General features: G+C 60.1%; 2 protein-coding genes across 7 annotated transcripts in view; both read left to right on the forward strand.

Moving 5' to 3' along the window:
• The window catches only part of ABCA2 (ATP binding cassette subfamily A member 2), a 32,257-nt gene extending 15,597 nt beyond the window's left edge, over positions 1–16,660 (forward strand). For 2 of the 6 annotated variants that reach the window (XM_065696040.1, XM_065696037.1), the window contains 32 exons: positions 61–211; positions 484–688; positions 1,243–1,407; positions 1,698–1,878; positions 2,154–2,366; positions 2,655–2,851; positions 2,936–3,118; positions 3,564–3,748; positions 3,850–3,970; positions 4,234–4,524; positions 5,580–5,792; positions 5,964–6,066; positions 6,418–6,740; positions 7,267–7,480; positions 7,640–7,745; positions 8,047–8,158; positions 8,574–8,634; positions 8,873–9,047; positions 9,137–9,252; positions 9,514–9,661; positions 10,057–10,180; positions 10,946–11,078; positions 11,239–11,356; positions 11,467–11,645; positions 11,952–12,093; positions 12,431–12,565; positions 12,776–12,879; positions 13,087–13,179; positions 13,424–13,526; positions 13,680–13,817; positions 14,046–14,252; positions 14,473–16,660. In XM_065696040.1, coding sequence (XP_065552112.1) covers positions 61–211; positions 484–688; positions 1,243–1,407; positions 1,698–1,878; positions 2,154–2,366; positions 2,655–2,851; positions 2,936–3,118; positions 3,564–3,748; positions 3,850–3,970; positions 4,234–4,524; positions 5,580–5,792; positions 5,964–6,066; positions 6,418–6,740; positions 7,267–7,480; positions 7,640–7,745; positions 8,047–8,158; positions 8,574–8,634; positions 8,873–9,047; positions 9,137–9,252; positions 9,514–9,661; positions 10,057–10,180; positions 10,946–11,078; positions 11,239–11,356; positions 11,467–11,645; positions 11,952–12,093; positions 12,431–12,565; positions 12,776–12,879; positions 13,087–13,179; positions 13,424–13,526; positions 13,680–13,817; positions 14,046–14,252; positions 14,473–14,508 — 4,975 coding nt within the window. In that variant the 3' untranslated portion in view covers positions 14,509–16,660. Of the gene's footprint in view, positions 1–60; positions 212–483; positions 689–1,242; positions 1,408–1,694; positions 1,879–2,153; positions 2,367–2,654; positions 2,852–2,935; positions 3,119–3,563; positions 3,749–3,849; positions 3,971–4,233; positions 4,525–5,579; positions 5,793–5,963; positions 6,067–6,417; positions 6,741–7,266; positions 7,481–7,639; positions 7,746–8,046; positions 8,159–8,573; positions 8,635–8,872; positions 9,048–9,136; positions 9,253–9,513; positions 9,662–10,056; positions 10,181–10,945; positions 11,079–11,238; positions 11,357–11,466; positions 11,646–11,951; positions 12,094–12,430; positions 12,566–12,775; positions 12,880–13,086; positions 13,180–13,423; positions 13,527–13,679; positions 13,818–14,045; positions 14,253–14,472 lie in introns of those variants that run through there. The other 4 variants (XM_065696038.1, XM_065696036.1, XM_065696039.1 and 1 more) reach the window with 3 other exon arrangements.
• Positions 16,661–16,997: 337 nt separating this feature from the next.
• On the forward strand, positions 16,998–20,341 carry CLIC3 (chloride intracellular channel 3). The gene is made up of 6 exons (XM_065696010.1): positions 16,998–17,033; positions 17,702–17,811; positions 18,537–18,662; positions 18,798–18,904; positions 19,134–19,309; positions 19,582–20,341. Exons 1-6 carry the CDS (start codon positions 16,998–17,000, stop codon positions 19,741–19,743), a joined length of 717 nt encoding a protein of 238 aa, XP_065552082.1. The 3' UTR covers positions 19,744–20,341.
• Positions 20,342–20,484: the final 143 nt, after the last annotated feature.

Raw genomic sequence — 20,484 nt, forward strand, 5'->3', positions numbered from 1 at the left:
AGATGGTGTGGGGAAAGCCCTGGTGGGGTAGGACCCAAGGTGATGCTGTCTTCCCTGCAGCTTCCTGGTATCTGTGCTATACTCCAAGGCCAAGCTGGCCTCTGCCTGTGGTGGCATCATCTATTTCCTCAGCTATGTGCCCTACATGTATGTGGCCATCCGGGAGGAGGTGGCGCATGACAAGATCACAGCCTTTGAGAAGTGCATCGCGGTGAGTTGGCTGTGGCTGCTGGGGAGATGTTTTGCCCTGGGCACCACATGTCCAGTACACAGGCCACCAAGCCCTGGACAAACCTCTGCCTGTATGAACCAACTTCCCAAGGGGCTTTGGAGGCATCTCCAGAAAGTTTGGTGCCTTGCAGGGCAGGGACCATCTCCACAGGGCTGGGTGAGGCAGCATGGGATAGGAATTTGCCCCAACCTGCCCCTCTGGAGGTGCCCTGTGATTCCGGCTGATGTTTCATTCTCTTCACCTCTCTGCAGTCCCTCATGTCCACCACAGCCTTCGGGCTGGGCTCTAAGTACTTTGCTCTGTATGAGGTGGCGGGTGTGGGCATCCAGTGGCACACCTTCAGTCAGTCACCTGTGGAAGGAGATGACTTCAACCTCCTCCTGTCCATGATGATGCTGATCGTGGATGCTGTGGTGTACGGGGTGCTCACATGGTACATTGAGGCTGTGCACCCAGGTAGGTGTGCGCAGTAGGGCATGAGGGCACCTCTAATCCTATGGGAGTCTCCTCGCTGGGTAGGCTGCTGGTTGCTGGTATTGCTCAGCCCTGACATGGTGGGATTCAGCACAGTGTGCCTTCAGGGTGCCCTGCGTGTGTTCTGCTGGGGACACCTGCCCATGTGCCCTGACCTGGTGACACCAGCAGGTTCCTTGGAGATCTTCAGTCACATGTCTCAGTCCACTGGCCAGCTGTAGCAAAGCAAGGTGTCCACACTGGAGCACAGATACCCTTTATTGTCAACTTGAGCAGGGGTCTCACCTACTTCCTTGTCTTTCTGGTGAAACCAAAGTGTGAGCCAGGCCCACCCCGAAGCCCAAAAGACCTTTCTTCCTTGCACAGCCCAGCAGCATTGCCCTGAGCCCAATTGGCCAAAGCACCTGTAGCCTCCTCCCCATAGTGATGTCCCTGAGCTGGGAAACCTGCAGGCCCGTGCCCGTACCTCTGCCAACCTCTGTCCTGGCTCTCAGACATGGGTGCAGGGCTACCCTGACCACACTGGGTGATTGCAGGTATGTTTGGCTTGCCGCGGCCCTGGTACTTCCCCTTCCAGAAGTCCTACTGGTTGGGCAACGGGCGAGTGGAGACCTGGGAATGGACGTGGCCCTGGTCCCGCACCACCCGCCTCAGCATCATGGAGGAGGATCAGGCCTGTGCCATGGAGAGCCGGAGAATGGGTGAGGGCAGGCAGGGACTGCAGTGGGTGGCACAGGGTCCTGCTGTGGTCATGGAGCCCTATGTGTCCCCTGTGCCCTTCTAAGGGCAGGATCCTTACCCAGGCACTGCTGCCTGTCTGGGAGCTGCTGTCTGTGGCATGGGATGAGGGGAAGCTGGCAGGAAGCAGAGGGGAGGGGGCCATGAGCTAGCACAGCCGCTGTGTGATGAAGGTTCATCCCCTGGGGATCCCTGCTCCAAGCTCAGCTTTCCTGACACACTTCAGTTCCTCACCATCCCGCTCTCACAGCAGAGGAGACACGCGGCATTGAGGAGGAGCCCACCCACCTCCCCTTGGTTGTCTGCATTGACAAGCTCACCAAGGTCTACAAGACAGACAAGAAGCTGGCGCTGAACAAGCTGAGCCTCAACCTCTATGAGAACCAGGTGGTGTCCTTCCTGGGGCACAACGGTGCAGGGAAAACCACCACCATGTGAGTGCCCCTCAGGGTGAACATGGGCCATGTCCTTCTGGCCAGCTGCAGTGGATGGGAAGGTGCTGCATGGTGTCCTGGCAGGGCCCATGGGCAGGTAGTGTTATGCAGGCAGTGGTGTGGATGTAGGGGTAGTATGGAAGGGGGACAGGCAGCAGGCCCTGCACTGACTTGCTCTGCTTGAGCCCAGCAGATGCTCCTAGAGGTGGTTGGGATTGACATAAGACAGAGGAATCCAAGATTCCTCATACTGTTGCCTTTTCTTATCCTTCCAGGTCCATCCTCACTGGCTTGTTCCCTCCAACCTCGGGCTCCGCTACCATCTATGGCTATGATATCCGAACGGAGATGGATGAGATCCGGAAGAACCTGGGCATGTGTCCACAGCACAATGTGCTGTTTGACAGGCTGACAGTGGAAGAGCACCTCTGGTTCTACTCACAGCTCAAGAGCATGGCAGAGGAGGAGATCCGCAAGGAGATGGACAAGTAGGCACCCTCCAGCTCCTTTTGCATGAGTGGGTCCCCTTCCTGCTGCCTAAAGCCATGGTGGGTGATCTGTGATTCTATGATCTGGTAGCAGAGCTGTCTCTTGGAGCAGCTCCACCAAGTGCTTTCCAAAACTTGGGGTATCAGGCTATGGAAGCCAGCAGAAGGTGCTGTTGTAGCCTGGCTGCAGCTGGGCTGTCCCAGCAGCTGAGGGCCGTGCTGGGAAGAGGCATCATTTGGCACCAGTACAGTCCCCCAGCATCCCTGGTGCTTCTCCCCTGTCCCCAGGATGATTGAGGACCTGGAGCTGTCCAACAAACGTCACTCCCTGGTGCAGACCCTCTCAGGGGGCATGAAGAGGAAGCTCTCGGTGGCCATAGCCTTTGTGGGTGGGTCACGGGCCGTTATCTTGGATGAGCCTACGGCTGGTGTGGACCCGTATGCACGCAGGGCCATTTGGGACCTCATCCTCAAGTACAAGCCAGGTGAGTGGAGGTGCCAGAGCCCAGCATTGCTCCTCTGGCTGCAGTGGCGCTGGCCCCTCAACTGAAGCTCTGTGACACTGTCAGGGAGGACCATCCTGCTCTCCACACACCACATGGATGAGGCTGACCTGCTGGGTGACCGTATTGCCATCATCTCCCATGGCAAGCTCAAGTGCTGTGGCTCTCCACTCTTCCTTAAGAGCACGTACGGTGATGGTTACAAGCTGACAGTAGTGAAGAAGCAGTCAGACACCAGGAACAGCACAGGTCTGCGGGCAGTGGGACCCTCTGTTTAAAGGCATACGTGGGACCAGTCCTTCTTCACCTCAGGAGAGGAGCGAAGGTCAACACCCAAGTGCTCTCTCCCAGAGTGTCAGGCCAGATGGAGGGTGGAGGGGGATGAGGCAGGGTTGTAGAAGGTAGCATTGTTCTGCCTTGATTTCTCCTGTCTGGGTCCCAGGTTAGACCCTGCTTGGTGATACTTGCTTCCAGGCACTGGTTCTCTCTGGCCCATGGACTGCCCTTGGAGATGTCCAGTGTGGCTGCAGTGCAGAGCACCATCCCCATGGCAGGCTGGGCTGCCAGGAAACCATAGCACCCAATGATGAAGGCTGGAGGAGCCCCCACAGCACTGGGGTGTAGGGTGGATGTGTTGTGTCCTGATGGGAGGCCAGTTGTATAGTGACCAACCAGTGCTTCCCCTCTGCCCCAGAGCCAGCCCAGCCACACAGCCCACCGGCCCACTGCTCTGTCAGCCCGTGCTCTGAACCTCGTGTCTCCCAGTTCATCAAGAAGTACGTGGCCTCCTGCCTCCTCATCTCGGACACCAATACTGAGCTCTCCTACGTCCTGCCCAGCGAGGCTGTCAAGAAGGGGTGCTTTGAGAGGCTCTTCCAGGTACCCACTGGGGCTGGCAGGATGGGCAGACAGACGGTTGTTGGGGGCCCTGGCATTGTGGGCACCTCCTGCCCTCCTTACGCCGCTCTTTGCCTCCACAGCACTTGGAGCAGAGCCTGGAGGAGCTGGATCTCACCAGTTTTGGGCTGATGGACACCACACTGGAGGAGGTCTTCCTGAAGGTGTCTGAGGAGGACCAATCTCTGGAGAACAGTGACGCGGGTACGAGCAGTGGGAATGCACATGGTGCTTCTGGGGCTGGTGGGGGCCCATGAGCCTTTGCAGGTGCTTCATCGCTTCTGTCCCCTTGTGTGTGGCTGCCTTGGGAGCCTCCTATCCCAAGGGCAGGAGAAGTCTCCAGTGGAGCCCATCCTAGCCCAGGGCAGCCAGCTTTTGTTCCACATCTTTGCAGAGCAGGTCCGTCCCTGCTCTGTGCCATACTTGAGGGGTGGCATGGCCAGTGGCAACCTGCTTTCTCTTTCCAGACATGAAGGAGTCCAAGAAGGACACGCTGCAGCCACCCACCACCGAGCTGGGTCCAAAGCCTGAGGCCAACGGGGAGGTCCAGGCCGAAGCAGCTGTACTGGAGAAGCCCGAGGTGGAGCTCAGCAACCTGGTGACATGCTCTAAGCTGGCACAGTCACAGGCATCCCTGCGCTCAGCCTCCTCGGTGGGCTCCGTGCGGGGTGACGAAGGTGGGGCTTATTCTGAGTTCTTTGGGGATTACGCGCCCCTGTTCGATAACCGGCAGGACCCCGATAACATCAGTCTGCAAGGTTGGTGCTGCCGGCGCCTGGCCAGCGGCAGGCGCCTGCGAGGCGGGGATATGGAGGGTGGCCAGGGCAGTGCCAGCGCCTGTCCATGCCGCTGGGCAGGGGACATGGGTGTGCCTGGTCTGGGGAGGGCTGTGGCGAGACTCTGCATGGGGTCTGATGGTGCATCCACTGATGCTGCACCCTGAGAGCTGCAGCCTGGGTGGGAGGGCTGGAAACGGGTCCTGTCACCAGTACACACTCCCAGACTGGTGGGGTATGCATGGGGGACCTGTGCTGAGACATGGAGCTGGTGGGCACAGGCACAGCCAGCATTAGCTCTGCCCCTCACCTCTCAATCCCACGAGTGCCACCTTGCAGACACACCCCACTAACATGCTCATTGCACTGGCTCCCGGGTGGTTTGTCTTCTCTTGGCCTTTGGGCATGCAGTCATCTTCCAGCCACTGGCTTCACTTTCCATACCCTGACCTGGGCTTGGGGCTCTCCCTGCCCAGATGCTGAGGTTGCTGGAGGATGGAGAATGCAGGCAGGCAGCAGGAGGCTGCTGTTTTGTCTGCAAATCCTTCTCCGAGTTATCTCAGTGGGTCTTGTCGTGGTTAATTCAGGGACATGCTGTGCTGCTTCCCTGGCTGGGACTGCTCCAAGTGCTGTGATTTGGTGGTGGGAGGCAGAGCCAAGGCAGTGTCACAGCAGAGCTCCAGCCCCATGCCCACTGCCTCACTGGGTCCCCCCACTCATGTCCCAGCTGTGCTGACCCCTCGCCGGTTGGGAGAGCTGATGGGAAAATGGAGGGGTTCTGCCAAAACCGCCAATTTGGTTGGTTTTTCTTTTTTTGAACCTATTGTCTAAATTTCCCATTTTGGGCCAAGAGGAACCCACCAGCCAGCTGCCTCACTTCACGTCCCAGTGCTGCTGTGGCTCGGGCTGTCAGGGTTGGGTGCTGCCCTGTCCCATGGGGTGGCTGCGCCCAGCTTGGAGCCCAGTTCAGCTCCTTGGAGGACACAGCCGGTATGGGAGTGGCTGTGCTGGGGGCTGATGTCCTTCTCCCCTCCCAGAGCAAGAGGCGGAGGTGGAGGACCACGACCTGGCTGGGCAGGGGAGCTTCAAGCTGGAGGGCTCCTGGCTGAAGCTGCGCCAGTTCCACGGGCTGATTGTCAAACGCTTCCACTGTGCCAAGCGCAACACCAAGGCCCTCTTCTCGCAGATCCTCCTGCCCGCCTTCTTCGTCTGCGTGGCCATGACGGTGGCACTCTCTGTGCCCGAAATAGGTGTGTGTGAGTCAACCCCACACAATGGGGACTACTGGTGGCCTTTTCTACCTGCCCCAGTGTGGCTGGTGGTGACAGCGGCTGGGGCCGGGCAAGGATGAGGCTTGCCTGTGTTCTGCCGCTCTGCCTGTGGACAGTGGTGTGAGTGGGTTTGTGTCCTTGTTCCCACAGGTGACTTGCCACCCCTCATCCTCTCGCCATCGCAGTACCACAACTACACCCAGCCGAAGGGCAACTTCATTCCTTATGCCAATGAGGAGCGGCGTGAATACCGGTGAGAGCTGCTGCCTGCAGGTGACCTGGTGTCTCATGCCCCATCCCCATCCCTATCTCCATCCCTGTGACTACGGTTGGGGCCAGCAGGGAGGACAGCCTGCAGCAGGGCTGGCTCAGGCTTGGAGCAGAGCCTGGTGTTCCATGTCCCCACGCAGAAAGCAGCCTCCATCCTCCCCAGGATATCTCTGGGTGAGGTGCTGACTGAGATCAGCAGCTCAACTCATGTTGGGCGTGGGCTGTGTGTGCCTCTTCAGCCATGTCTGTTCAGCCCATAAGTGCCAAGGCCTTGAGATCCCATGAGAAGATGACCACGGTGGTGAGACCCATGTCTCTTGCTCCTCTCATGCAGCATCAGGCTGTCTCCTGATGCCAGCCCCCAGCAGCTGGTGAACACCTTCCACCTGCCCTCCGGTGTGGGGGCCACCTGTGTGCTCAAGACACCCTTCAACAACACACTGGACCAGCCCATGCAGAACCTCAACAGCAATGAGTCCAAGATGCTGGCAGCCAAGTACTTCGATGCCATGTGCATTGACTCCTTCACCCAGGGCTTGCCGCTCTCCAACTTCGTGCCCCCGCCTCCATCCCCGGCTCCCTCCGATTACCCCATCTCGATGGATGAGGACCTGCTCCGTGCCTGGAACTCCACTACTTTCTCTTCTGCTGTCAAAGGTATCACCTGCACTTGGTGCTCAAGTGTGTCCAGGCCTAGGATTCAACTCCATCAAGGAGGTGTTGCATCTCCCCTACAGAAGCAGCTCTAGAAATCCTTGTCAGTTTGGCCTGGCCATAGCAGAGTATCACATTGCTGGGCTGGGCTTCTGCCTCAGGGCTGGTACTGGCCATGGAGCACTGCTGTCTGTTCAGCCCTGGCAATGCTGGGAGAACTCCCCTGGGATGGTGACACCTTTGAGAGCCCTGTAGCCAGCCTTGTGTCACCCTCGCTGTGCCATTGCCTTCTCCAGCCACACTTCATGCCCACTCTCTGAAGTGTTTCTGCCCTCTGAAGTTTTCCCCCATGTCCATCTCTCAGTCCTTCTCAGTCCCCAGCACATAAAAGCCCTTTCACTGGCTCAGAGCATGCACTCCCTCTCTCCCTGCCTGGCTGGGACCCCTTGGCTCAGCCTCTTGCCCGACATTGTCCTGGGCAATGAGGCAGACAGGAGCCTGGCTGTGAGCTGCCCTCTCTGCTCCTCAGAGACCGTGACGTCGGCTCCTGCCCTGCCCCACATTGTCCACGAGCCCATCAAGTGCACATGCTCCATGCAGGGGACTGGCTTCTCCTGTCCCAGTGGTGTGGGGGGCCACCCGCCACAGATGAAGGTGGTGACAGGAGACATCCTGGCAGACATCACAGGGCGCAACGTCTCTGAGTATCTGCTCTACACCTCGGACCGCTTCCGGCTGCACAGGCAAGAGGGAGGTGGGGAGGGCCTGCCCTGAGCCATGAAACAGGGCTGGGGGACCAAGGGGCTGGGGAACACCTTCCTGGGGTGCTGACAGGAGCATGGCCCCAGTCCGGGAGGTCGCGGATAGTGGCCACGGCTCTTTGATGGTGCCTCGTCCCACAGGTATGGGGCACTCACCTTCGGCAACGTCCAGAAATCCATCCCAGCCTCCTTTGGGGCCAGGGCTCCTGCCACGGTGCGCAAGATTGCTGTGCGGAGAACAGCCCAGGTATGAACACACTGCGCCATGGGCTGGGGATGGAAGGGCAGCGGCAGCCACAGGTGGGTGGGGAGGAGAAGGGGGCAGCAGTGCTGTGGGCACAGCAGGAGCCTCTCGCCCTGCTCTACAGCTGTGCTCTCCACTGAGGAATCTGGCGGGGCTCTTGCCCCATGGTGTTCTGCAGCTTCCACCCCAGCATGGTCAGCATTGACCTGCTGTGCCCACAGCCAGGGGCACAGGCTGTCCCATCCAGCACAGATGCCATGGGCCCAGCTCTCTTGCCACCTCCCACCATTCTTCTCTGCTTCAGGTTTTCTACAACAACAAGGGCTATCACAGCATGCCCACCTACCTCAACGCTCTCAACAACGCCATCCTGCGAGCCAACTTGCCCAAGAGCAAAGGCAACCCTGCTGCCTATGGTGAGGACCTGGAGGCAGATAAGGGCAGGAACAGCTTTAGGGCATGGTCCAACCAGGCTCTAAAGTACAATGTCCCCTTCTTGGACCAAGCAGCCTAGTGCCCAGTTGGGGCAGGGAGGTCACACATCTTGGCTGTGTCTGGGCTAGGCAAATCTCGGGTCTGGGCTGGGAAGAATGCTCCAGAGTGCTGCCTGGAGGCACCTGGACTTGCAGTGTGTATCTGGATGCTCTCTGCCAGCTGGTGAGGGAGGGCTTGGCCTCAAGGTGCTTGGAGGCTTCAGACACCTCAGCTCCTGCCAGGCTGCAGGGAGAAAACCTGTTCTGCTCAAAGGCAGGACCAGGCAGGCTGGGGACAAGATTTTTTGCGCTGAGCCAGCCTTCACACTGCCATGTTTCTTCTTGGGTCATCTTGCAGGCATCACGGTCACCAACCACCCCATGAACAAGACAAGTGCCAGCCTGTCCCTGGATTACCTGTAGGTCCAGGGAGTGGGTTGGAGGGAGGGTGGCTGTCCTGTGGGAGGCAGGATGCTCCTCACTGTGGGTTGCAGGGTAGTGCTGATGTTTCTGCCTTACAAGCTGCGTGGCAGGGAACCGGGTGGTTGTGCTGTATGGGTCTGTGTGCCGTGCCGTGTCCCACACCAGGACATGTGGTCCTCCTCTGGGCAGCTGAGAGTGATGGGGTCTCTGCTCTCCTCCTTGCTCCCCATGCAGCCTGCAAGGTACTGACGTGGTGATTGCCATCTTCATCATCGTGGCCATGTCGTTTGTGCCAGCTAGTTTTGTGGTGTTCCTGGTGGCTGAAAAGGCCACCAAGGCCAAACATCTGCAGTTTGTGAGCGGCTGTGACCCTGTCATCTACTGGTTGGCCAACTATGTGTGGGACATGGTAAGCAGGGTGCATGGTCCCACCCCATGGCTGAGCCCTCAGGGCTGTGTGTGTGGCTGAGCAGCCACAAACGTTCCTGTCTTCTCCAGCTGAACTACCTGGTGCCGGCCACATGCTGCATCATCATCCTGTTCGTGTTTGACCTCCCGGCATATACTTCTCCTACCAACTTCCCCGCCGTCCTCTCCCTCTTCCTGCTCTATGGGTACGTTGCTTAGAGGGGTGGTCAGGATGCACTGGTAGGTCCCTGTTGTGCCCCATCTGCACTGTGGCTGCATTGGCAGGATCTGGCCTTGGTGCTGCTAATCTGGCTGACGTTCTGCAGCTCCCATAGCTGGTGGGCTGCAAGGGCTGGGGTAGGAGAGCCAAGGGAGGGCAGTGCTGTGAGATGGGTGAGCCCAGGGTTGGCACTGCCCTGTCCCTCTCCTGCCACACTGACGTGTACTCCTGCTGCTCACCTCCCCAGCTGGTCCATCACACCCATCATGTACCCTGCCTCCTTCTGGTTCGAGGTGCCCAGTTCTGCCTACGTCTTTCTCATTGTCATCAACCTTTTCATCGGCATCACAGCCACTGTCGCCACGTTCCTGCTGCAGCTCTTTGAGCATGACAAGGTATGAGATTCAGAGCTCTGTCTGGGGCCACCAGGAAGGGAGAAGCTGTCATCAGGTTGTGGGACAGCTCAGGCTAGGAGGCATCTCCGGAGGTCTCTGCTCCAAACTCCTGCTCCCAGCAGGGTCCACTGTGGGACCTGACTGGGCTGTATCGTAGAATCCTAGAATCCCAGACTGGTTTGGGTTGAAAGGATCTTAAAGCTCATCCAGTTTCAACTCCCTGCCACGGCAGGGACACCTTCCACTAGAGCAGCTTGCTCAAAGCCCCATTCTACCTGGCCTTAACACTGCCAGGGAAGTGGAACCATATCTTGGTGGAAATCCTGACCCTGCCATGCTCTCACAGCCCTCAGGGGTGTTTCTGATGGTTGTGTCCTCTGTGCCCATCCTCACAGGATCTGAAGGTGGTGAACAGCTATCTGAAGAGTTGCTTCCTTGTATTCCCTAACTACAACTTGGGTCATGGCTTGATGGAGATGGCCTATAATGAGTACATCAACGAATACTATGCCAAGATTGGTAGGGCTTCTTGTTCTTTCCCTCCTTTGCTACAGGGCATGTGGTGCTGGGGGGGGGGGGGTCCCCACACATCCCTTTCACCTGCCCTGGGTGGTGTCCTGAGCCCCAGAACACTGTGGAACAAAAAGTCAGGGGCTGTGGACTAGACTGGGTGAGTTACAGTAGAGGGTCAGCCATGGCCTAGTGCTAGTGATGATGAAAATGGTTCCTTGGGCTATCCTGAATAACAGACCCATGGGGAGAGCAGCTCTGGGAGAGCTGTATGCTGCTGCTGCAAACTGGTGGGGGCGGGCCATGGTGTGGCCCCATGGTGGGGCTGTGGAGTATGAGGGATGGGGACTGCAAAGACTCTTTCCTTCCAGATGTATCACTTGCTTGCAGGGCTGCGCTGCCCAGCCAGAATGAGCCCTTTTCTACTCACAGCTTCAGCTTGGTCACAAAAAGCTCTTGCTGCTCTCTGCTTCCCAAACAGCTTTCATATATAACCAAGGTGCTGCTGGCAGCACGAGGGACAATTTTAGGGTAGGATCTGACAAATCCATCCCAACTCTCAGTGAGTTGATTCATCCTACTGAGATTGAAAAGTTGGAAGATGATTTCAACAGCCCATGTGCTGTGAATGGAAATCCTCATGACCAGGCAGCTGCGGCGGGGAAGGGAACAGAACAGGACAGTGTCATTGTCTCAGACCAGCTCAAGATGTGTAGCTGGGTTATTCCCACAGTAGGGTGTCCCCAGCTGCTCTCTCCTCTTCCTCCCACTCAGGGCAGTTCGATAAAATGAAATCGCCCTTCGAATGGGACATCGTGACGCGGGGGCTCGTTGCCATGACAATCGAAGGCTTTGTCGGCTTCTTCATCACTATCATGTGCCAGTACAACTTCTTCCGGAAACCCCAGTGAGTGTGGCTGGGCACTGGGGGCAGGCCCACCCATGGGAAGTGCTTTGCTGTCAGGGCCCCCTTAGCTCCAGGCTGCCCCTCCTGTGGGTGCAAGCTGGGAGCAGGGATTCCAGCCAGCAGCTCCCATACACTCATCCCCATGCGTGCCCGCCTGCAGGCGGTTGCCCGTCTCCACCAAACCAATTGAGGACGACATCGATGTGGCCAATGAGCGGCACCGTGTCCTGCGCGGCGATGCTGACAACGACATGCTGAAGATCGAGAACCTCACCAAGGTGCGGCAACAGTGGGGGATGTGCCAGGGCTGCAAGGAGACACCTCGGAGCTGTGGGGCTGGGGTACAGGTGTCTCTGGGTGGGCTGAGTCCCCGTCCCCTGCCCCACAGGTGTACAAGTCCCGCAAGATCGGGCGCATCCTGGCCGTGGACCGGCTGTGTGTTGGTGTGCGGCCCGGGGAGTGCTTTGGGCTGCTGGGTGTCAATGGAGCGGGCAAGACCACCACCTTCAAGATGCTGACAGGGGACGAGAGCACCACTGGTGGAGAGGCCTTCGTTAATGGGCACAGGTTGGGCAGCATGAGCTGGGTGGGAGGAGGGCACTGCCTGCTGTCCTGGGGTTGAGGTGGGTTCTCCCAGGATGAAAAAGTGTGAGTCTGCCCATGTGGCTCTTTGGGAAGCTGCAGCCATGTCCTGCTGGGCTGACCATCATCTGAGAGGTGGCAAGGGACACCAGCTCTCAGGCCAGGCTTCCTCTTATGGATTACCTGGTAGAAGATGCTGCAGTATAAAGGCATGTGAAAGTGGGGGTGAGCAGTGGGGTACTCCCGAAAAGCAATTTCTTCTCCCCACGGCCCCTTCCTTCTTTCCCGTAGCATCCTGAAGGAGCTCCTGCAGGTGCAGCAGAGCTTGGGCTATTGCCCCCAGTTCGATGCACTCTTTGACGAGCTGACAGCCCAGGAGCACCTCGAACTCTACACCCGCCTGCGTGGCATTCCCTGGAAGGATGAGGAGCGGGTAGGAGCCTGGGTGGGCAACATGGGCTGGTGCTGTGCCATGAGGATGGCATCTCACAAGCCTCTATCAGGGACCTGAACCAGTGCTGGTGCCCTCACGGCAGAGCCATCCTGGTGGTGTATGCGCATGGGGTACCAGGGGTGGGCACATGTGCTTGCAGGTCCCTACCAACACTTGTGGCTGTGCCGGGGGCTCCATGGGGCTTCCCTGGCTGGCACATGGCTTGTGGTCCCCTTGGCTGCTGGCCTGTGCCATGGAGCTCAACTGTGGAACCGCTGCCAGCTCTGCCAGCCCCATGGCCTTGGCAAGGTGATGGCAGCAACCGCCGTGCTTGCAGGTGGTCAAGTGGGCCCTGAAGAAGTTGGAGCTGACAAAGTATGCGGACAAACCTGCCAGCACCTACAGTGGTGGCAACAAGAGGAAACTGTCCACAGCTATTGCACTGATCGGATACCCAGCCTTCATCTTCCTGGTGCGCCCTGGCCTCCAACACCCTGCCTGTGGGATCCTCCTCCCCCCCACTGCCTGTCCCTGGGGTTGGCACTACGCAGGGTGGAGAAATGCCCCGGGTGGGAGCTGCCTGCCCCCAGCTCCACCACGTGTCCTGGGGTGTGGGATGGTGTGACGGGAGGGGAAGGGCAGGGTACCAGGGGCTGGTTTGAGGATGCTGTCTGTCCCCCAGGACGAACCCACCACGGGGATGGACCCAAAGGCACGGCGCTTCCTCTGGAACCTCATCCTGGATGTCATCAAAACGGGGCGCTCCGTGGTGCTCACATCCCACAGGTTCAGGGGACTTCAGACTGGGCCTGTGGTGCCTCTGGGCACCTGGGTGCTGTGGGGTGGGGAAGTCTCTGGACCCTTGGGCAGGCAGCAGAGGGAACCTGGGACACCCTCTTGCCTTCTGCTATCCGTGGTGGTGGAGCCACAGCACCGGGGTAAAGGTGTGGTGTGTCCCCATGTCACCCTGCTGAAGCCTGCTCTGTCTCCCAGCATGGAGGAGTGCGAGGCGCTCTGCACCCGCCTGGCCATCATGGTGAACGGGCGGCTCAAGTGTCTTGGCAGCATCCAGCACCTGAAGAACCGGTAAGAGCCCAGTGGGGATTCACATGTGCTGTGGGCAAGGGGTAGCGGTGTGGCACCCATGGTGAGATGTCAGTGTGTGTGCGAGTGCTGCTTTGAGGGTGGGCAGGGGACGAGCTCACTGGAGCATCCTGGCACTGTCGTGGGTACAGTAGCTGCCAGGGAGCATCGTCCTCTTCCATGGGGTCCTTCTCCACCGATGTGGAGGTGGTGGTGTGTCCTCATGGGGTCCCTTGTCCCTGTGTAGGTTCGGTGATGGCTACATGATCACCGTGCGCACCAAGTCCAGCCTCAACGTCAAGGAGGTGGTGAGGTTCTTCAACCGCAACTTCCCTGAGGCTGTCCTCAAAGTGAGCTCCCTGGGATGGTGGTGCAGTTCCCTGCCAGCCCCTGCCTCAGGGCACAAGCAGCTGTCATCCTCCAAGGGACACCTCTGTGGGACCCCTGCAGGGGACAGGAGGGGTCAGGGAGTGAGGGCTCAGGTGTCACCTCATGTCCCACAGGAGCGGCACCACACCAAGGCCCAGTACCAGCTGAAGTCGGACCAGATCTCACTGGCGCAGGTCTTCAGCAAGATGGAGCAGGTGGTGGACGTGCTGGGCATTGAAGACTATTCCGTCAGCCAGACCACACTGGACAATGTGAGACCGGGGATGGAGCAGGCTGCTGGATGTGTGTTGCCAGGGAGGGTGGCCATGCCCACTGGGGTGCCCATACCAAAGTGCCTGGCAGAAACTGCCTTTGGAGTGGGAGGTGGAGCTAGGTGGGAGCATGTGGTGGCCACAGCCTGTGGGATGCTCTGGGGCCTGTCCCCAGTGGAACGGATGGTAGGCGAGGGGTGGCCCTAACTCTTCTGGCCCTGCCCCCAGGTATTTGTGAATTTTGCCAAGAAGCAAAGTGACAACCTGGAGCAGCAGGAGACAAGCCCAAGCTGCGCCTTGCAGTCGCCCCTGGAGCGTGTGCTGAGCTTGCTGCGCCCTCGGGCTGCCCCCACTGAGCTGCGGGCCCTCGTGGTGGAAGAGCAGGAGGACCTGGAAACCGACGACGAAGGCCTCATCAGCTTTGAGGAGGAGAGGGTGAGGAGAGGTTGCCCCAGATGTGGGTGTCCCTGATCCCAGCTGTGTCCCTGGCCTGGGCACCAGGAATGGGTGCTGCAGCACCAGACCTCATCTGGGGGTGGGGCCAGGGATGACCCAAGTGAGCTCTCAGGGGGACAGGTGATCCCCAGCAGCACTGGGTGTTCTGGGCAGAGCAAGCAGTCCCCAGCCAGCCCCTAAGCCTGCTCCATGCCCTTAGGCTCAGCTCTCCTTCAACACGGACACTCTGTGCTGAGACTCCGGTGCAGCCACGTCCCCCAGCTGTGAAGCCACCGAACCCTTTCGGCCTCTCCCCTCTGTGCCCTGCTGAGTGGAGCTGTCGCGGCTGGAGGCGTGTGCCAGGGATGACATGGTGCATGGACCCCATGAGCCACCACAGCAAGATGGTCCCCTTCAGCTCTGGGGCAGTGTCACCGTGTGGTGCCAGGGCCACCGGCTCACCCAGCCAGCACATGCCATGGGCGGAGACTGGGAAGAGAAAGACGTGTCAGCACCAGTGCCACCGGCCCTGCCTCCTGCGTGGCAAAGACGAGGCCCTAGAGTGGTGCCTTGTTTTTGTACCCATCCCTTGGACCCCGGCTGCAGGGACACCCCCCAGCACTGTCACCACCGCAGGCCTAGCCCCAGCAAGGTCAGAGGAAGGATTTTCCAAGCTTTTGCCTTGTTTTCATTGTCCCTGGCTTGGCACTTGCCCTTGGGTAGCTTGCAGTCTGGTACCAGGGCTCTGGTGCTTCACCCCAGGTTGATTTCTGCACCAATGGGGTGGCATCAGTGATCTCCCGCTTGCCTGAGAGGGTTTCCCCACTGGAGCATCCTGCCCAGTCTTGCCACACATACACTGGGCACTTGGCCCCATCCTGGGGCCAGGCAGGGGGCACGCGGGATAGCAGGGGGGTATTTCACAGGGTATTTCACATGCTGGCACCAGCTGTTTCCCCCCTCTGCCCCCAACCACGTCCCTCCTCCCAGAGCCACTCACCCCGCCTCCTGCCAGCCCACCACAGGGCACTGCTACAGTGGTGGCATGTTGTGCCCCCCTCTTTCTCCACTTTGCCACTCATAGCTTAGTGTTCAGCCCTGTGCTGGAGACACCTGCATTGGTTTCTTACTGTTGGGGCACTGGTGGGACTGGGAGAGGGGTTGCTGCATCCAAGGATGGCTCTAGAAGCTGGGAGTCCGGTGGCCTTGCGGTAGAAGGACAAGACAGCACAGCGTGGTGGGGGTGCAGTGCCTGGGCTGGTGGGGACACGATAGACTGTGGCAGCAGGGCTGTCAGTGCCCCTCCTTTCTGCAGAGGGTCCTGCTGCCTTGTCACCCACAGGGACCATGCCTGGCAGCACCCCCAGCCTGCAGTGCCCCACAGCTGTGCCCAGACATGGGGTGATGGCCGGACCCATGACATGGACCCCAACCATCCACGCCTGCATGCCCCATGTTCTGCAGCAGCCGGGGAGCCTGTGCGCAGTTCCCCTCTGTTCCAGGAACACCTGGACCTGACTGCCCCTCCTGCCTCCTGGCATGGGCTCACCAGGAGGCCCGGGGCTGGCTCCTGCCACGGGCAGCACCTGGTGCCAGCGTGGCCCCACTCGGCCACAGGAGCAGGGATAGCCTCTCCATTGCCTCTGGTCCCCTCCAGTCCTGTATGCCACCTGCTCTAGATTGTGATACAAAATACAGTATTTTCAATAGGGGAACCTGGGGGGAGATGAGCTCTATTTTCAGATTTTTCAGACCATATTTTTTTTACGGCATACAGGCCAGGGGCTGGCGGGGGCGGGTGGGGGTGGTGCTGCACACGCACTGCCTTCCCTGGGGCACCCTGTGGATGAGCCAGCTTGGGGTCAGCCCTTTGCCACCAAGGCAAGAAGGGATGGTGTCACCTTTGGGTCCCAGCTGACCTCAGTGGTGGCACCCCAAGGCAGAGCCATGCTCTGGCCAGGGCTTTGTGCCTGCCCCCCTGCCAGGTTCCGGGTGGTCGCTGGCACTGGGGGTGTGGAGCATCCCCATAACCCTCCCATTGCACAGCTGCCCCCACCCTGTGTGTGCCACTGTCCCCGTGCCCCATGGCTTTTGGTGGTCAATGGAGATGCAACCTGGGTAGCCATGGTGGCACAAACCCCACTGGGGGCACCCTTAGGGTGGCAGTGGGGTGGGAGCAGGGGTAGGGGTGGTTGCTGCCTTAACACTATTTGCTTGGTTGAGTTTGGCCTCGCCTCCATCTTGCCTCCCTTGGCACGTCCTTGGCCGCGAGCTGCGGGCACAGTGCCGGTGCCATGCGGCGTATGGGGTGAGGACGCCTTGGAGGAGCCTGTACATTGCTAGCAAAAGAAACAACGAGATTAAATGTGAAAAATAATGATCGTTTTAAATAAAAAAAAATAACTGGACCCAGCAAGAGTGTGTGTGTGCTGATGGACAGGAGCACCAGGCTGGGTGCTGGGGAGGGCAAGGGCTGAGGAGGGGGGGTCACAGTGCACACGCACGGGCAGGAGCCTGCAATGGGCAAAGGGATCTGGGCCTCACACAGGGCTGCACCCAGCACTTGGCATCTCCAGGGTGGGTGGTGGAGCTGGCTGGGGGCACAGGCAGGAGCCACCCATGCAGGACTGGGGCCAGGCATGGGTGGGAGCAGGTGCACCCTGGGGAGGAATGTGGGCTGGGACCAAGCACGTCTCTTGGGCACTCACGGCACCGCCACCACTCAGCCAGGAGCCACCACCCAGCATGGCCGAGAAACCCCAAATCCAGCTCTTCGTTAAGGTGAGAAGGGTCAGGGGGACCTGGGCTGCCCTAGGCCGGTGGGCACCTCTGGCAGGACCTCAGGCGTTGCTGGGCTGGCTTGGCTGTGCTGCCTCTGCCCACTGCAGCGCTCATGTAGCGCCATGGACAGCAGTGAGCAGCTCAGGGCTCTTGCCCAGCACACAGCATAATGCTGCCTGTGGGCAGGGAGGGCTCCGGTGCTCAGCCTGGGGTGCTGGGCTGGGATACCCCCCTCTTTCCCCCCCCGCCACAGCCCCCCCACTGCAGCATCCCCTGCACCTGCGCAGCCCTTCCTGCCTCCACCCAGCCAGGGCAGTTTGGCTGGCTGCACCGGGCAGGACGGGCCCGCCTGGGCTCACACCCAGGAGCGATGGGGCCACCGGCACCACCATCACCCTTCTGCAGCACGGTCCCCACCGTGCCTGGCTCTCCCCTGCCACAGCTGCCCCAGGCCCCATCTTCCTCAGCACCGTGGGGCTGGGGTCCTCGTGTCCCCCAGCGGGCCAGGGACAGCATCCACTGTGCACGGAGGCTGCCAGGGTGAGGCCGCACAGCCCCACGAGCTGGGAGGTGCTGGTGCCCTGCTCTGTGCAGCCGATGCCAGTGCTGCTCAGCTGCCTGTAGCCATGCTGGGCAAAGGGGCCACTGAGTTCTCCCTCTGCCCACAGGCAAGTGAGGATGGGGAGAGCATGGGCCACTGCCCCTTCTGCCAGCGGCTCTTCATGGTGCTGCTGCTCAAAGGGGTGCCCTTCACCCTCACCACCGTCGATGTGAAGAGGTGAGTGATGCCACCTCCCAAGGGGCTGCCAGCCCTAGAGTCACAGGCAGGGTGGACAGACTTGCCGTGGCACAGCGATGGGGGATGATAGGTCCCCAGCACCTTGGGAAGGGAGCGAAGGATGGGCACTGAGGGATCCATGGCAACTGTTGTACATCCCCCCCTGCCCCCCTGCTGTCTGAGGGAGGTTTGTGGGCTTCTTCAAGGACTGAGCTGCAACAGGCGCATGCTGAGGAGATGCAGCCTCAGAGCACCACCTCGTCCCTTTGCCCAGGACACACGTGGTGCCCTGCAGAGCCCTAGGAACTCATGGGGAACGGCTGAGGGACCTGGGGGGTTCAGTCTGGAGAAGAGAAGGCTCAGGGGGGACCTGATGGCTCCCTACAAGTGCCTGACAGGAGGATGGAGCCAGGAGGGGCTGGGCTCTGCTCCCAAGGAACAAGGGATGGGACAAGAGGAACCGGCCTCAAGCTGCACCAGGGCAGGTTTAGATGGAGCTGAGGAACAATTCCTGCCCCAGAGGGTGCTCAGGCATTGGAACAGGCTGCCCAGGGCAGGGCTGCAGGCACCGGCCCTGCAAGTGCTCACACACCGTGGAGACGAGGCCTCAGTGCCATGGGGCAGTGGTGGCCTTGGCAGTGCTGGGAATGGTTGGACGTGAGTTCAGAGGTCTTTCCCAGACCGGTTGATTCTGTGGTTCTATGATCTGTCCTCATCTCCTGCAGGGCACTGGACGTGCTGAAGGACTTTGCGCCGGGGGCCCAGCTGCCCGTTTTACTCTACAATGGCGAACCAAAGACTGATACTGTCACCATCGAGGACTTCCTGGAGGACAAGTTGGGCCCACCCATGTCAGTGGTGGCTGCTGCCCTGACAGGGGTTCAGGGGCCAGAGAGGGGCAGGACAGGCTGAGGGGGGGCAGCGGGCAGCACATGAGCTCCTGCTGGCTCCTGCTGCCAGCCTCAGCTGTGCCTATGTCCCTGCAGGTTCCCCAGCCTGATCCCGCAGTACAGGGAGTCCAGCCTGGCAGGGAATGACATCTTCCACAAGTTCTCCACCTACATCAAGAACCCAGTGCCTGCCCGGGACCAGGGTGAGCCGCTGGGTGGGGGACAGACACCTCATGCAACCTCTCGGGTGGCACCACCCTAGAGCCCCATCGGGTCACCCCGAGCCATTGCAGCCCTCCCCTGCCCCAGCTGGGGCCCCAGGCGCTGTCGCTCCCCACACAACTTAGTGTGGCTGGGCCCACGCGCAGGGCTGGGCGTGGGGCAGGAGCTGCAGCACAGCTGAGGGGCCCTGATGCTGCCACCCCTCTGCAGCGCTGCAGCGGAACCTGCTGCGGGCCCTGCTGAACTTGGATGAGTTCCTGAGTGCCCCCCTGGAGCACGAGCTGGCCCACGAGCCCCACCTCCGGGCCTCCCGACGCCGCTTCCTGGATGGGGACCAGCTCACCTTGGCAGACTGCAACCTGCTGCCCAAGCTGAACATCGTGCAGGTGAGTGCAGCAGCTCAGCACCATGCCCTGCTCCTCTCCCTGGCCCCCCAGTGCTGCCCCTTGGTGCCCGCAGCAACCCCCTGTTCACTTGCCAACCCCTGTGCCACCTCCATGTCCTCCATGCAACTCCTCATCCTGCATAGTCCCAGGGATGTTCCCTGGCCTCCTGCCACCCTCCTGCTTGTCAGTACCAGCCCCTGGCCGTGGGGCCCTCCTTGGCACACCCCAGGCACGCAGTGCTGGGCAGCGGCTCACCCCGTTCCTGCCCCCAGGTTGTGTGCCAGCACTACCGGCGCTTTGGGATCCCCAAGGACCTGCAGAGCGTGTGGCGGTACCTCAACAGTGCCAGGGAAACCAAGGAGTTCAGATACAGCTGCCCCAGCAGCGAGGAGATTGTACAAGCCTATCGCTCCGTGGTGCGGTCACTGCAGTGAGCACTCGCCCTGATCCTGCTGTGACCATCAAGGTCCTGCCTGCATGCACTGGGGAAGGCAGTGAGCACGAGCTGTGCGCTGGCACCCACGTTCCCTCAGCTGGCACCCCTACCCAAGGTGCCGGCAGCTATCTGCACTCACCTCTTGTGCCACCCTCCCAGCCCAGCCAGCACCCCCTCAACCTGCCCTCTGGTTCCTCAAGCATTATAATGGGTACAAGGGAGCCACATCCACAGGCACCATCTGTACCAAAGCTGGGCGGTGCTGAGGACAAGGGCAGCAGCTGGGGAGGAAAAGCTGCCCAGAGCAGAGGGCTGTGGGGCAGAGAGGGCAGTGGGCATCCCTGCAGCTTCCCTTGGAGGCACAGGATGCCACCTGCCAGTCAGTGACCCACAGCATGATGCTCCCAAGCAGCTGCACCAGTGAGGGGAACAGCACAGCCATGGCACAGCCCTGGGAATGGGGGGGGAACATGGCATGGGTGGAGGACATGGCAGGGCCCCAGCCCCTGGGCAACGGGAGTGGAGGGCACCGTGCCCCTAGAACCTTTCATTAGGAAGCTCTCACGAGCAGATTTGGGAGAGGGATGGGGGTGAGGCAGGGCAAGTCCAAGCCATGTATCAGAGCTCCTGGAAATCAATAAAGGCTTTGCAAGTGAGACAAGTGTGTCAGGAGTGACCAGCCTCAGCAGTTCTCATCCCTCACAGGACTTTACACCCGATTCCCAGTGCGTAGCAGGGC

This window comes from Lathamus discolor, chromosome 15, assembly GCF_037157495.1.
Source record: "Lathamus discolor isolate bLatDis1 chromosome 15, bLatDis1.hap1, whole genome shotgun sequence".
Lineage (NCBI taxonomy): Eukaryota > Metazoa > Chordata > Aves > Psittaciformes > Psittacidae > Lathamus > Lathamus discolor.

Bases quoted from the DNA above. Each gene is read 5' to 3' on its own strand.
- CLIC3 (XM_065696010.1), top strand. From the start codon at position 16,998: ATGGCCGAGAAACCCCAAATCCAGCTCTTCGTTAAG. The intron at 18,663-18,797 runs GTCAGTGGTGGC...ATGTCCCTGCAG, and splicing joins GACAAGTTGGGCCCACCCAT to GTTCCCCAGCCTGATCCCGC. The intron at 18,905-19,133 runs GTGAGCCGCTGG...ACCCCTCTGCAG, and splicing joins AGTGCCTGCCCGGGACCAGG to CGCTGCAGCGGAACCTGCTG.